Consider the following 16,603-nt stretch of genomic DNA (forward strand, 5'->3'; position numbering starts at 1 on the left):
ATTCTTATTTTGCTATTCCTTCTCGGAGGTATTTGGAGGTTGAGTTGACAGCTATCCAAGTGTCTCGGTCCATTAAAGCATTCTTAACATCAGGGAAGTACTGATCCAGTCTTATTTAATAGATTCTCATATACATGCGTTGTATAGTGAGGCAGATAGCTCGGTTAATGTGGTGTGGTGCCTTTTATGTATATCCCGTATAAAGCATCAGATCTGCCAGTGGCAGCCCCAGGCTGAGCAGGGTTGGTGAGGGTGTGGGGGGGGGTGTGGGGGATGGGAGACTGGGGATGCACTTTCAGTTCGGTATCTTATACAAAATGGCCAGGTTTCAATGGATGAAGTTGGTCCTTGTGTTCTCTCATTCTCTTCTGTAGCTGCTTCTCTAGGTCTTATCCTCTTCCTTCCCATGTTACCTCTTCACTGGCCCTATCACTTAAAAAAAAATCTGTTCTTAAAAGTTATGATTTAAATACATTCCTGTAATTCATAGTGAGGTATCTCTCAATAGTTCTCATTCAGTTGGGGTGGGGTAGTGGTGGTATTTAAAAGGGAAGTTTAGAAAGATGGTAACAATAACCCTGTGTACGAGACAGCAAAAGAGACACTGATGTATAGAGCAGTCTTGTGGACTCTGTGGGAGAGGGAGAGGGTGGGAAGATTTGGGAGAATGGCATTGAAGCATGTAGAATATCATATATGAAACGAGTTGCCAGTCCAGGTTCGATGCACGATGCTGGATGCTTGGGGCTGGTGCATTGGGATGACCCAGGGGGATGGTATGGGGAGGGAGAAGGGAGCAGGGTTCAGGATGGGGAACACATGTATACCTGTGGCGGATTCATTTTGATATTTGTCAAAACTAATACAATTATGTGAAGTTTAAAAATAAAATAAAATTTAAAAAAATAAAAGGGAAGTTTACAGTATCTATTAATTAAACTGTGGTGTTGGAAAAGACTCTTGAGAGTTCCTTGGACTGCAAGGAGGCCACACCAGTCAATCCTAAAGGAAATCAGTCCTGAATATTCATTGGAAGGACTGATGCTGAAGCTGAAGCCCTAATACTTTGGCCACCTGATGTGAAGAACTGACTCATTTGAAAAGACCCTCATGCTGGGAAAGATTGCAGGCAGGAAGAGAGGGGAGGAGAGAGGATGAAATGATTGGATGGCATCACTGACTTGATGAACATGAGTTTGGGTAAGCTCCAGGAGTTGGTGATGGACAGGGAAGCCTGGCGTGCTGCAGTCCATGGGGTTGCAAAGAGTCAGACACGACTGAGCGACTGAACTGAACTGATTAGTACAATGTGTTGGAGGAGTTATTTTTGATTCATGGTTTTTTTCTTAGTACTCGTCCCTCTGCCATTCTAGGCCTCCCAGAGCGGAAAATCAGAATGTGTAGAGGCTGCAGTGCTCTGCTTCTAGACCCAATTTTTTCTAACGGTGGAGAAGCCAAGTCAATCCAGATACACATGTGACTTTTGAAAGGGATTCAGAGGGTACAGAGAAGTTTTCCTGTTGTCAAACGTATATTTTTATTTCATGCCTCATCACTGTTTACTTTTTTTCTAAAAGAATAAATTTTTAAAGACTGAAAAAAGTTTTCTAAAGGAATATTTAAGATTTTTATTTCCTATCCAAAGGACAGTGTGGAATGAACATCTCAAAGACAGTATCAGGGGTATCATGAGCCTCAGATCAGAATACATTTGTCTCAGAGTAGCTAAGTTTTTTCCAGGTAGACATAAATGAATAAAAATTCATTAAGTTACATAGTGATAAATGTCACCAAACAAGCCAAGGCTAAGGTGTTCCCATCTCTCTGCATTCAGCGGTGGCTCCAGAGCTGCTAGGGTAGGCTAGAGGCTACTCTGCACCCACCCTAACAAAAGTCTAAAAAACCAGGCTCATAAGGATCTGACTGAAAGAGAATTAAGCACAACCAATTCCAACAGAAGTAAGCACAACCCAGCACAACCAGGTCCAACAATCTGTAAAGGAAGACACCAAATCAGACGCTCGACAATGTAAAATTCACAAAAATCCGGGTTTCGCTGGTGGCTCAGTGGTGAAGAATCCACCTGGCAATACAGGAGACACAGTTGCGCGCTCTGATCTGGGAAGATCTCACATACCATGGAGCTACTAAGCCTGTGTATGTCACAGCTACTGAGCCTGTGCCCTGGAGCCCGCGAGCAGCAACTGCTGAAGCCTACGTGCTAGAGTCGCCTGCGCACCGCAGCTAGAGAAAAGCCTGTGCAGCAACAAAGACCCAGCATGGCCAAAAATAAACAAGTAAATACAATTATTATTTTTTTTTAATCCATCTTCCAGTTTAAAAACAAAACACAACTACTAGACATGCCAGGAAGCAGGAAAATGTAACCCACAACCGGGAGAAAAATCAGTCAATAGAAATGAACCCCATAATGGTAGAGAAGATGGAATTAGCAAATAAAAACATTAAAATGGCTATTTGACCTGTTACTGTATTTAAAGGAAAAGCTCAGAGTTTTCTCTTGAACTAACCACTGTGTGACTTTTTTCATGTTGCCTGTTGGAATTGGAAGAACCCGTGGGAAAGTTCTGCCTACTGCTGTTGCTGTGAGCAAGAAGCTCCTTTGTCTCTGATCCAGGATTCTCATGTCTTCCACTGGAACCCATGACACCGCGTCAGGCTGTAACACATTATTAGCTTACAAACTGGATAGAGTCTCAAGGTATTTATAGTTCTTGACAGCATGAGAATATATACCTAATTCCAATTTCTAATTAAAAACTAGCCCAATCAATTATAAGGTAATCATGATCATATGTGGAGGTAAATTTAAAGCTTTTTGTTGAAAAAAGCACCTGGATGAAAGATTTTGAAATATTGTTTTCAGAAATTTATTTACATGTCTTGGATGGAAGCAGTTGATACAGTTTACTTGCAGTTCCTGGGGGAAAAAAAAAGAATTTTTGAAAAGATGGGACTGCTAAGTGTACTGTGGAAAAATAATAATTAAAAAAATTTCCTGCTTGCTACCAAAGTTGCTTTAGCCATATACAATATATAGAAGTCGTATAAATAACACATCTCATCAAAGGATCAAAATCTCTAAGTAATTCGACTATGTAATGAATTGTATACAAATCTTACAAAAATAGTGTTCACCTTCTTATTACTGTCCTCTGGCTAATGCCTGATAGACAAAAGAAATTTTAAACACATTTCTACGAATCCACCAAGATATACATACCTTTCAAACCAAGGGCTAAAGGCCTATTCCCAGGACTAGAGGTGTCTTCATAAATATCATAGATGTCAAAATGGAATTTATCTTTCCTTGAAATGTGACCCATTTTTGAGAGGTCAATATGGTGACTGCAGATTTTTTCACTTAGATTTGAATATTCTCTTTGAAGATTCCGCATCTCAAATTCCAAGGTGTCCCTTTCATTCTCTATACTTCTTACATAATTTTCTAAGAGTATTTTGTCTTCCTCAAGTCTACTGATGCTGTTTTCAAATTTTATACTTTCTTGACTATTTTTTTTTAGTTCCTCTTTTAGAAGCTGATTATCGGTCTTAATTTCCATTAACATTTTTGATAACAGTTCACATTCATTGCCCATTTCTGACAAACTATTCTTATAAATACTTGCTTCTGACTTTGCATTTTTTATCTCTTGCAGAAAATTCTCTTCCGCAGTAGATTGGTATGTTTGAATATCCTCAATTTCTCTTGCCATCATCTCTCTCGCAGCAGTAGATTCTTGTAAGGTGGTTTCAAGATTAAGCTTTTCATTTTTAACTGTTTCTACTATTTGAAGAAGTGTCTCTTGTTCGATTTTTGCCAATCTTTCTTTCTCTTTCAGCTGCGCTGTCTCTAGGCGGGTCTCTTTCAGTTCATTTTCCAGTGCCCCTTTTTCCTTTAGAAGCTGGTGAGTTTTTTTCTCTAACATTTCTTTTTCCTCTTGTATCAATAGAATATTTGTTTTCATTGATTCCATTTCTATGCTCAATCGTTTGTTTTCATTATTGACAATGGCCATATCACTTTGAGTTTTGTGTTCCTTGCTTTTTAGTTGATCTAATGCTTCTATGATTTGTTGATTCTCCAAAGAAAGTTGACTGTTTTTTTCCTCGAGGGTTTTATTTTGTCCTTGGAGAACATTATAGTTACTAACTATTTTTTTCAATTCTTTAAGACATTCTTTGCCATCTTCTTCTGTTTTAGTTAACTTGGACTGGAGAGTATTCTTTTCTTCAACCAGTGTCTTAAGTTGCTTTTCATACATTTCAATTTTCTGTATCAGAGATTGTGTGGTAAAGACAAGAGGTTTAATTTTTGTTTTAAGGGTTAGGTTTTCATTCTCTAGTTTCATTACTTTTTTCTGTATTTGCATAGATTCTTTCAAGTAATTCTGTAAGTACTGAATTTTTGCTACACATTGCTCAGTAACAGAATTGACTTTGGATGTTTTCTCATTTTCAAATATTATTGATCCTTGTTTTACTGTAAATGGTTGTTTTTCTTTGTCTTTCATTTCATATTTTGTTGGGTCAATGAATGCCAATGTATGTCTCGGGACTCTGGAATGGAGTTTTAAATCTGCAATATTCTTGTCAGTGATAGGAATTTCTTTATTGTTTTTCTCATTCCTTTTTCCCCTGTGTATTTCGCTCCTAGATAATTTTTTACATTTCCTACAAAAATTCACATGGAATTTTGACACTGTTTCCCTAAGTGGGAGCAATTTGTTTACTAATGCCTCTAATTCCAAAATTCTCTTTGATTTTATATCTTCACTTAAGTTACTTTCAATATTTTCTTCCTTAATGAAATTGTTTTTTTCTTTGTGAACGGGGGGCAGGTCATAATTCCCATGCCTTGGAACAGCTTTTAAAGTCTGCAGTTCGTTTGTAAGTGCCAGTTCCCTATTATGTGACTTTTGAAGCTCTTCCTTCATTTGTTTAATGGAATGGCAAATATCATCTAAATTTTCACAAAATCCATTCTTGAGAAAAGGCATTGTCATTCTGGACTTATCCAGAATTAGCGTCTCAGCTTGAGACATCCCATTTTGAGGTACATTAGGTAGAAAATTATAAAAGTTATTATAATTCTTCAACCCGTCAGAATTTTCTGAAGCTGAATTATCTGTCGAAATTCTCAGAGGTAATGTGTCCTTGAAATGTATCTGGCATGGAACATCTATACTTTGAGGAAGACTGTCAATACTATCACTACTGAATTTTTCTTCTGCTGAATGAAGAGTTCTGGAATCCTCAAAATGATGAATTTTCTCTGTAGAAAGGGTTTCTTCTTGATTCTCTATAGGCTAGTAAAAATAAAAATCATACTATGTACTATCATTCGCCACATGACCAACAAATTAAGACAATATTTTGGGGAGGATATATTTTTACAACCAGAATGAACATTTTCTCCATTTCTGCAGCAGAGAAGCCTAACAAGTATGGTTCATTTTCTGCAGGAAACTCTACCTTTATTACAGACCTGTAACTCTGGTTTTCACAGTTTGCTTAGAAATTATACTTATTTTCTTAAGTAGTGAGATAGCAGGGCCAACCCCTCAATTTCAGAAATAGAAATCCAACATTTCTCAAGAGACCATCATACCTTGATGGGGAAGACAGCAGCCATAGTTCAAAGGGAAGTTTAAAGAAAATGAAAAGTTTCATTCCTTCTGTATGTCAACCTTAGCTTGTCTTCCTAGTTTCAAGTGTATCTAGGGCTGTGACTGTTCTGGAAATGTGAGTTCTAATAAGTGGAGACACACAGTGAGTCTGGTTTGGACCTGTTCTAGAGAACTCAGAGGTCTAAGTCAATCCTAAAAGTAGGAGAACTCATAAGTGGACAGAAAGGCTATAAAAGCTGCCTTGCATTTCAGTTTACTTGGGAATCTTTAGATATCTGGACTAAGTTAAATGCCCTTCCTATGCTCTTCTAAGAGAAACAAGAAAATTGTAGAAGTATGGAGGAGGAAAACATACATCTTTCAGGGTTTTCAGGACAGGAGTTTCCTTATTTTCACCTCTGACAATCCAGTCACCCTGTGAAGAAGGGGAAATGTAAAGATGAAGATCAAAGGTTGTAACATTTCTGAAGTACCGAAATGTAGAAATGATTCTATGTTGAAGAACATACCAAAGCCGTTTCATTGTGTGTGCCGAATACTAGATTTTTTTCTGGGTTAAATTGTGGGTTTTCTACTTCAATGATACTTTTGTTCAATATTTCACTGATTTCAGACTGTACCTTTAAAAGACAAATTAAGACTATCAGACCTTGATTTATAAACTTATGAATGCACAAGAATAATAGATATTATAATTAAAAGATATCTTTAAATTTCCTACACATAAAAATTGACCATCATATAAAATATAAATTAAATTAAAATTACTGTAATCTCTATTGAAGGACTCTAAGAAAAGCATGCCTTTACTATGTGATTATAAAATGAGAAAGGCTTAACTGAGGAAAGCAGAATCTTCTGAATTAAAATAACTTTAGATGTTTGTTTTTTATGTTGTTGAATAAATCAGAGATCCTTGACCTTTGTCATCAGAGTGGACTCTGTTGTGTCAGCCTCAGGAGGCTTTTGTCTTCTCTTCCCGTTTCCCCGCTCTTGCTTCTAGTACAGGAATGACAGGGTGAAGTTTATATAGGGCCTCCAGTTGTATGTGTTGTGTTCTGTACCCCCAGAATCCACACCCTGTCCTGTTAACACTACCCCTTGTTTCTTCTGGATAAAGACCCTGTGCCTTTGGCGGTGGTAGAGAGCCCCCCTCCAGCTCCAAGGGGTGAGCATGTGACCAGTTAGGGCGTTGCCTCCCTCTGAACAGGGACTGCTTTCAAGAATGCATGGGGGGCCATCAGAATCAGGACAAACTGCTAAGAGAGAAAAGCACAGTCTCTTCTCTAACTGGAGCCTGGAAAGATAAAGGCCGGAACTTTTAGCAACCCTTTTGCTACCACCTGGAGTCTGAGAATCCGATACTGTCAAAAGCAGAACCATGATAAGGAGGGAGGCTGGTTCTTGGATGATGTAGTCCTGGTCACACAGATAAAGCCATCCCCAAGTGCACTATCCCTGGGGTTTTCATTGCCAGATCTAACAAAGTGCAATTTCCCCTTACTTTGAGTTAGATTTTGTATCACTTATGACGAGAGTTCCTATTTTTAGACTGTATATAGGTAGCAGTTTAAACATACTTAAAAAAAAAAATACAGGTATAACAATGTAGTTTCCTCCAAATTTGGAGTCTAGAATAGATTGCAGATCTATTTTATCACATTTAGTTTCAAGTAATCAAGTGGCTAGGGGTCGTCAGCTTAGACATGTACGATGGTATCCTCAGTTTGCATATTTTCTATGTAAATTAAAAGAAACATACCATGCTAACATTTTGCAGAGTCTGTATTCGGAGAGCCTGAAACGATTCCAGTTGTTGCTGAAGGGCCTATAACAAAGTTATACAGGGATGGAATTGAACATCTGTAGGTGAACATACACTTTGTTATGGGATTCCCTAGTGGCCCAGATGGTAAAGAATCTGCCTGCAATGCAGGAGACCTGGGTCAGGAAGATCCCCTGGAGAAGGGCATGACAACCCACTCTGGTATTCTTGCCTGGAGAATCCCATGGACAGAAGAGCCTGTCAGGCTAGTCCATGGGGTCGAACAAAGTCGGGCACGAATGAAACGACTTAGCACGCATGAATGCACACTTTGTTAGAATTAAAAAAAAATATCCCCCAAAGTTGCCTATTACAGGGATCACGTGGAGGGTCAGGTGGCTGGCTTACTAATCATTCTTGCTCACTCTCAAGTATTCTGAGAAAGATCAGACTTTACACAGGTTTTCTGAGAAAATAAAATGAAATATACTCACTTTCAATGCTGATTGTGGTTGGATTTGATTTTCTGATTCTGATACACAGCCGTGTTCTAAAAAGTAAAATTGAAAAATGATGTGATTTAATTCTTAATTGTTATTTTTAAACAATGTTAATGGAAAGCAATCTCTTAGCTTTCTTGGATGGTGAGGCAAAGAGATAATGAGATGACTGATGTTCACATTAGGATAAACCCAGTGCTACCAGTATAACGAATTAAGAAATAATTTTCATCTGACTTAAAATACTGCACCTACTTGACGTTGTAACAGTGGTTTTACTTTTATAATAAATCATTAACTTGTAACACCAAACTTAGACTACTCTGAAACTTAGATATCTTTGTTTGTTTCAGGGATATAAACTATATATTTTTTGGTATAAAAATGAACAATTCTCATATGATGGGAGACCCTTGGCAAAGTACTATATGGGTCTCAGTGTCTATGAAACAGCCATGTGATGTTTTTCTTCCTTAATCTGGAAAACAGTTTGGATTAATAGAACATAGGTCTTATTGTGTTCTTAAGCAAAGTGCTATAAACATCCATGTGTTCCTTCCTAAAAAACAGATCATAGATCTGCAGTAGAGGAGAGACTATATAATGTTTGCAAGTTTCATGACAAATGCAAAATTTTTATTTAAAAAATTTTAAAAACATGTCCTGAATGAAATGAGAGTTACATTAGAATGCTCCCCCTAGGCTGGCAATTTCTGATATTTAGGAGAAGGTTTCTAAAGAGTTCAGCATAGCTCCTTTGGAATGAAAGTCTGCCAGATGTTATAGAAACTGGTTGCAAAGCGTCATCCCTCCCATCCCGTCCCAATCTGGCCCTTATCACTGAGAGAGCAGCTCTGGTTCACAACCTGGAGTCATTTGGCCAACTGAAGAATCCCACCTTCATCACAGAGCAGGGATGGACAGTGAGTCCATCTGGTTACTGCCCAGCTTTGCATCTTACTGGGAATAAAATGGTAGTCAGAAATGTTCGTCTCAGAGAGGAAAAAAGGAACTCAAGTTAAGGTCTGGACCAGTCCTGTAAGGCATCCCAAAGTTTTTCAAACTCTAAAATAACCACTGCAATATTGTAAAGTAATTAGCCTCCAATTAAAATAAATTAATTTTAAAAATAAATAAATAAAATAAAATAACCTCTTCTGATGAACTCAAATATTAATAGATCAAAATGCAAACGAGAAAAGAATGTATCACCTGTTGCTGCTGCTGCTAAGTCGCTTCAGTTGTGTCCGACTCTGTGCGACCCCATAGACGGCAGCCCACTAGGCTCCTCTGTCCCTGGGATTCTCCAGGCAAGAATACTGGAGTGGGTTGCCATTTCTTTCTCCAATGCGTGAAAGTGAAGTCATTCAGTAGTGCCCGACTCTTAGCGACCCCATGGACTGCAGCCTACCAGGCTCCTCCATCCATGGTATTTTCCAGGCAAGAGTACTGGAGTGGGATGCCATTGCCTTCTCCGAATATATCACTTAGAATCCCACCATCCAGAATTAAAGATGCTTGCCCCTTGGAAGGAAAGCTATGACACACCTAGACAGCATATTAAAAGCAGAGGCATCACTTTGCCGACAAAGGTCCGTATAGTCAAACCTATGTATGGTTTTTCCAGTAGTCATGTATGAGTGAAAGAGTTGGACCATAAAGAGGACTGAGCACTGGAAAACTGATGCTTTCAAATGGTGGTGCTGGAGAAGACTCTTGAGAGTCCCTTGGACAGCAAGGAGCTCAAACCAGTCAATCCTAAAGGAAATCAATCCTGAATATTCATTGGAAGGACCGATGCTAAAGCTGAAGCTCCAATACTTTGGCCAAGTGATGCAAAGAGCCTACTCACTGGAAAAGACCCTGATGCTGGAAAAGATTAATGGCAGGAAGAGAAGGGGGTGACAGAGAATGAGATGGTTAGATAGCATCACTGACTCAATGGACATGAGTTTGAGCAAACTCCGAGGCAGTGAAGGACAGGGAAGCCTGGTGTTCTGCAGTCCATGGGGTCACAGAGAGTTAGACACGACTTAGCGACTGAAAAACAACAACAACAAAATTTTAGGTACCCACCCTTTAGTCAGCTCTCTAGACACATACATGGAAAAAACAAATGATTTTCAATCAATGGGATCATATTACGCATTCTACTTTTAAATAATAATATTAGACTTATATTTGATAAAATAAAACCGCAAATAGTCAAATGTATTGCTAGTATTCAGATTTTTACTCACTACATGAGAGATTATTTCTTATGAGAGCCCTCTAAAATATTGGAAATGGGTCATGAAACAGATTAAGAAATTGGAAATTTTATGTTTTAAGTGGGGCTTCCCTGATGGCTCAGCAGGTAAAGAAGCCGCCTGCAAATAACATACATTTCTGATGTGAATATTCAGTGTGATTCACTCCATCCGTGCCAAAAAAGGGGGTAAATGATGAAAAAATTGGCCTTGTCCTTCCTCCCCAGTTGTCATGATGTTTGATAGTGATATTATTTTCACGTTTCATGATGTTCACACTTTGTTCTGTAACTATAATTCTCACAAAACTATTTAAACCCAAAGATAAGATATTATTGTTGTAAATATTCCCAGCCTTTGGCTTTATTCTTAATGGATTTCCTATTCACAGTTTTATCTCTTCCTGCACCCGCAGCAACAGTCTCCCTTTTCTGCACAGATTTCCTTTGTCTTGTTAGGACTTGCAAGTTTACGGCTAAATATAAGGACTCCTTTTGCTAAGATGGAGTAAGAAATGTGGGGCAAAAAGAAATCCAAAGACTTGTTCAAGAGATACAGCGAATGAAGATCTTAAGGAAAGAGCATGGCCTTTCTAGACGGCTTCTACATGGACCTCCCTCCCTCCATCTTGTTCCCCTGTGGAAGGTGGAGGTTTGTGGCACTGGAGATTATATATATATATATGCAGCATTTTCTGGTTTTACTTTGGCAGTGGATAAGGTGCCTGGCGGGGACAGGCATTTGGGGGAAGAGATATGAAGGTCCAAGAAATTTTTTAACTAGAGAGAGTCTAATCTACCTGCTTGCTGTGGAAACCATGTAGTGGAAATGGAGACGAAAAAGAATTCTGGAGAATGAGGCCAACATTAAGAACTACAGAATTCCAGGAGAGATATAATCTGGAGGGAATGGCCTGTGATGGAGCAGGGACAGTCCTCCCATGGAAGTGGGGCAGCAGAGAATGCGGGACACAGCCAGGTAGCTTAGCAGAATTTAAGGTTGAGGGTCAGGGTGTTTGGGTCTGACTGCTTCTAATTTTTTCATACAGTATGAGATCATGTTGCCCATTGAGAGGTAGTGGTGAGGGGTGCTGGAGATTTAATGAAACAAGAAAAGTGAAACAGTTATCTTGCAGAGGGCTTGATAAAGTGTTTTCTGGGGAAATAGTGTAACTTTTCCAAATAGCATTGAGATCCACAGTATGACCACAGTAAAACACAGTGAGTGAGTGTTTTTCTCCACCAAAGTTCTGATGATTCAGTGAAGATACAGGGTAGGCAGAGAGAGTCATTTATTTTAAAAAGCTATCAAAAGAACTTTTTATTTTTCTTATGAGTTTCAGAGACACTGGCTCCTTACTCCCAACGGGAAGATAATTTTAAAATTCATCAATACTTAAAGAACCACATAGGATTTTGTGATTCTAGAATTGGAAGAGAAGTTATGAATGAAGCACAGGAGAGGGAACAGAATCACACGTCACAGTTTAATTAAGTCCTTGCTAAATGTACAATATTGGGAAGTATTTAGACTAAGTAGAAGATGTGGTGCCAGTCCTGAAGAGGCTTAATCTCTATTCAGATTGAAAGAAATATTATTCAGATTAGATTCAATTTAAATTCTCTAGCTGTTTCATATTTAAATGTCAGAATTTAAAAACAAGATAGTTTGCAACAGGATACTTTTTGAGATAATTTAGGTAAAGATATGGGGAATTTATTCTAAAGTCTAAAGGAGCTTATGTCATAGTAGACATATTTTTGTTATTTAGTTGCTAAGTTATGTATGACCCCTTGGACTGTAGCCCACCAAATTTGTCCATGGGACTTCCCAGGCAAGAAACTGCAGTAGGTTGCCGTTTCCTTCTCCAGGGCATCTTTCCCACCAAGGAATCAAACCCAAGTCTCCTGCATTGGCAGGTGGATTCTTTACCACTGAGCCACCAGGCCAGCCCATTCAACGTATAGAGAAAGTTTTAAGGACATAGCTGTAGCTAATGGAGCAGGAAGAACAAATGAATTTTTAAAATGCGATGTGGTAATAATTTTATATATGATGTTAGATACTCTGTAATTGAAGCTTTTTAATTCTCAGGTTCAAACACTGAATTTTGCTGCGGCAATTCCCATTCACTCCTAGAAGGAATTGTTTTCTGAAGCCTTGTGAGCTGCTCCATCCAAGCCTTCATTCATTCATGCAACAACTGTTTTTGAACAGCGCTATCTATCAAGTACTGTCCAAGGTGCTGGCAATCTTAAAGTTGAACAAAACATGCAACATCTCTGCCCATGTGAAGCTTCCCTTCTAGTGAGGGGCACAGAGGATAGAGTGTGTAGGACGGGAGTAACTCCTATGGGGAAATGTAGGGCACAGGGGAGGGTATGTCCCTGCACAAGGCGCTGTCCCGGGAGCTCTGCAGCCAGGCTGCCTGGGCTGGAAGCCTGACTTCACCAGACGCTTGCCGTGAGGGCTCAGTGTCTAGTTTCTAGGCAAAGCCTTACACAGTGCATGGTATACAGTAAGTACTCAAGAAAACTTTACTAATATTACTGTAGCAGCAAGGATGTTATCAATATGATGATGGTTTGGTAAATTTAAAATTTCTAATTGAGATGGAGAGCAGGGATGACTGCTCCAGTTCTCCACTGCTTCCTGGTTTGCTCAGAACAAGCCCTCTCATCCTACATGGAACTGCAAAGCCCAGTTTCCTCTCTGAACCCTCCTGCCATCCTCCTCCTCCTCCTCGCTCATTCTGCCCCTGTCGCTAGCTATTCCTCAAACATACCAGGGCTCCTCCCACCTCAGGGCCCCTGCAGCTGCTGTTCTCTCTTCCCAGAATGTTCTTTCCCCAGAAATCTGCACTGACAACTCCTTGAGCTCCTTCAGGCCTTTGCTCAGATGTCATCTGCTAATGAAGTCTCCTCCCATCCTGTTTGAAATAAAATTGCCCACTCCCCACCCACCTCTGACATTCCATATACTTCACCACTTCATATATTAACTACTTAAGTTCAGAGACCTGAGAACTATTGCAGGGCATTGTAATTCGGTGTTATTTATGCAAATCACGTTAATGTTCTGTTGGTCAGCACCCAAAGAACAGACCTCTTGGTGATGATGAAATGTAGCTAAGAGAACAGAAAGAGGGCAGGGCACAGGGTCACACATCCGAGTTTCGTCTTTAGCTTTAGGCAGAAGATCCCTGCCATCCTTCATCACATCTGACTTGGAATATCTCTCACTGATTGAGCCCCTGCCCTTATACGCACCACGCTCTAGTGAGTAAGACAGGATCTCTCAGCCAAGCCTATGTGCTATTTTGTATGCAACGTCATTTTCTGTGAATGCTGGCATTTTCCTCCAGAGCCTTACATCTCGCTCACGTTAGAGAACACACAGTCTTGCCAAATTCAAGTCCTTCAGTCTCTTCTGACCTTACATGCTCTCCCTGTGGTGTGGAACTGTCTAAACAGTCTGTGAGGACTTCTCCCTGGGTCAGGACTTCTGGAACCACCCCCACCCACACATTGCACAGGGGTGCCTGCCTGGCCTCCCCCCAGAAGATGGGCGGTGCTCAGAAGAGCGGAGAGGGGTCAGGTCAGCCCACTGTTCCCGTGGGGGCCACTGAGGTATGGCTTGTCCTGGTCGTCACGGGCATCCCGCTGTCATTGTCTACAAGGGTATGGCTGTGCCAGCCCTATTTTCAGAGCCCTTGACAAAGCCTTTGTGAAGGTCCCTGGTTTCTGAAGGTGGACAAACCCTTCTTGACCTCAGATCTCCGGTTACTTCTCCCAGCCCCTCTGCGTGGGGATGGCCACGTGTCCTGTGTGGCTTAGGGGCAACCGTAGATCCGAAGGTGGCCCATCAGTTTACAGATGGCCTCCCGCCCCCAGTGCTCTGCCCCTCACCTGACATCTCTCATGAACACCAGGCCCCTCTGAGAGCCCTGGAGCCTCCTCCAGCCTCTCTGGAGGAAGCCAGACTCCAACTTCAGTGTGCTCGGATGCCCCACCCCACCCCCACACATCTTATTCATGGTTTATATGGAGCTTGAAAACTGCAGCTCTTTAATTATTTCAAACACCCTCCCTATACAGCCTTCCAGTAGTCCGCAGATATTTACCATAAAAAGTTCTTTTGGAAAGAATCCTTTTTAGTGATTGTCCATAAAAATCAGCAACTTCTTATTTGATATTCAGAGAGGCAGAAGAGTGTAGCAGGTGTGTTAAGGCCTGGACATTTGCAGCTACCCTGCTCAATACTGGCTCTGTCACTTGCTGTGTGACCTTGGGGGAGTTAGTTAACCTTTCTGTGCCTCACTCAGTTCCCTCGCCTGTAACATGAGAAGAACAGTCGTACCTACTTCATAAGGTTGTTGTGAAGATTAAGTTGATCCATTTAAGTGGTCAGGACCGTACGTGGCCCAAAGGAAATATTCCGTGTTAGTTACTGTTAGTACCAGCTGAACAGTTACCGGAAGTACACCAGTTGGGCCCGGGGATTTAGGCTGCGTACTGGTTGCTACGTCATTTATTGTAGTTTTGCTACAGTAAAAAGGCAGAAACACTGCTGCGGGCCGAGCTTGGCCGGGAGGTTTTTTTTACCTGTTTCACTGCTACCATTTTCCTTTATCCCCTCAGAAGAATTTAGGATCTTGGATGCTGAAAGGAGGACGCAGTCAACCTCATCCTCTTCCTCAGGACGCTTTTCTGTAACAAAACAGCACTGGGCTTCAGCCTTTTGGCTTTGCCCGGAGGAGGGAGACGAGGCCTGGGGAGGAGGGAGACGAGGCCTGGGGATGCGGGGCGCGGGCGCGCTGAGCGGCCACCGGAGGGCGCGCTGGGCCAGAGGCTGGGCGGGTGCCTGGATGCCTTCCTCCTGGCCAGCGGAGGTGCGCGGCTCGTCCTGCAGATCCGCACCCAGGACCCGACTCTCTCTGGGGGTGAAGGGGCCGGGGTCTGGGAGGCGGCGCTCTCCAGTACCCGTCCACCTCCCAGGGCGCCCCTTCAAAGGCCAGTCCCACCCCCTTACCCGGGCTCATTTCTGCTACTCAAGGCCTCTTCCCAACTGCCTTCCCTCCTCCCAGGCATTCTGCTCGGTTGCTTCTAGCCCGGACATCTCGTTGCTTGGCAACGGGGTGGCGGGGACCACGCGAGGGGCAGTGGGGGCGCGCGCAGCGGTGGGGGTGGGAAGGAGGAAGATGCGCGCTGGGGTCTGGGGCCCCGGATCCCAAACGCCCGCCCCGCCCGAGCGGCGCCTGCAACGGTCGCGTGTTGGGAAGGTCCCACCTTCGCTGCTGCTGCTAAGTCGCTTCAGTCGTGTCCGACTCTCTGCGACCCCATGGACAGCAGTCCACCAGGTTCCTCTGTCCATGGGATTCTCTAGGCAAGAATACTGGAGTGGGTTGCCATTACCTTCTCCACCCACCTTCGCTGTGCCCCCCAAATCCAGTGACAAACTCATTAGGGCGCCCCCCTCCCTGCCCCCCGCGTCTCCCCTGCTCATCTAGAAATTGATCAGACTCTGACTTAACGCAGCACCTGTTGAGCCTAAGTTGTGTGGACAGAGTCGGGTGTTTGGAGAGACACAGACACCTAGGAACTCCCCGCCTGCTCTGATCTCTCTGATTGCCATTTCATTGTTTTATTCTGTTCTCTTCCTCTTGTTTCAACCCATCTGTCAGGTCAGTTTCAGCGACTTGGGATTCAAGCTATCTTAGACAGGGACATCTGTTTGCTGCGGTTAAAAGACCCCTATTTCCAGTAATGAACTTACAATACCAGGGTATTGAAATGTACACATTAGAGCTGTCGCGGAGGCGCCAATCTTCATTTGTAGAGCGTGCTGCTTTCCTGTGAACCTGGGTAAACCACTTGTAAAAGATGGTTGTTGCCTTGGAAACGGGGGCTTGTTCAAGTAAAGATCGGGCTGACTCTGGCCACAGTCAATCCCTTGCCCATCAGAAAATGGAGCTCTTTAAGTGAAACTATTACATGAGTATATGTTATTATTTTGTGATAACAGCCATTACAGATGGAATATAAAATAATTGAAAGTTCAGATTTTAAGTCACAGTAAGGAATTTCAAGTCATGATGGAATAATTTATTATGTAATAATTATGTGCCTCGATTTCATGGAAATGAAGTTCTTTATCATAGTTTCATTGTTTGCTAGCTGTAAATTTCTTGTTTCCTAGCCTATAGAAATGGCCTCTGGAAGATTTGGCAGTCTTTCTTGTGGTGTTGTCGACAGTTTTAGCAAACTGTAATTTTGAGAACTTAGGTTCTCCACTGATGATTGATGGTGACAAAGTTAACTTTTTCTGAAGAGCTGCAAACGTTTTCATCAATGTATCTGTCAAATTACTCTTCTGAATAAATTTCAGTATTTTGAAGGGAGAATGTCATAAAAAAGCATCACATTTTAGGAAGTTAAT

At 41.6% G+C, this 16,603-nt stretch overlaps 1 protein-coding gene across 4 annotated transcripts; it reads right to left on the bottom strand.

Moving 5' to 3' along the window:
* Positions 1-123: 123 nt before the first annotated feature.
* CCDC110 (coiled-coil domain containing 110) lies at positions 124-15,314 on the bottom strand. Of its 4 annotated transcripts, none has more exons than XM_059882330.1 (8): positions 15,197-15,307; positions 14,770-14,874; positions 7,911-7,966; positions 7,414-7,479; positions 6,161-6,271; positions 6,007-6,066; positions 3,245-5,330; positions 124-432 (listed from the first exon to the last, which is right to left on the bottom strand). In XM_059882330.1, the coding sequence occupies exons 1-8, from the start codon at positions 15,204-15,206 to the stop codon at positions 410-412; spliced, it is 2,517 nt and encodes an 838-aa protein (XP_059738313.1). In that variant the 5' UTR covers positions 15,207-15,307; the 3' UTR covers positions 124-409. The 4 variants fall into 4 exon arrangements, with proteins under 4 accessions (XP_059738313.1, XP_059738314.1, XP_024842200.1 ...); XM_059882331.1 differs by having other exon boundaries at positions 124-2,680; XM_024986432.2 differs by lacking the exon at positions 124-432 and adding an exon at positions 2,876-2,941.
* Between the last annotated feature and the right edge of the window lie 1,289 nt (positions 15,315-16,603).

The sequence above is a fragment of the Bos taurus genome, chromosome 27, assembly GCF_002263795.3.
Source record: "Bos taurus isolate L1 Dominette 01449 registration number 42190680 breed Hereford chromosome 27, ARS-UCD2.0, whole genome shotgun sequence".
Classification (NCBI taxonomy): domain Eukaryota; kingdom Metazoa; phylum Chordata; class Mammalia; order Artiodactyla; family Bovidae; genus Bos; species Bos taurus.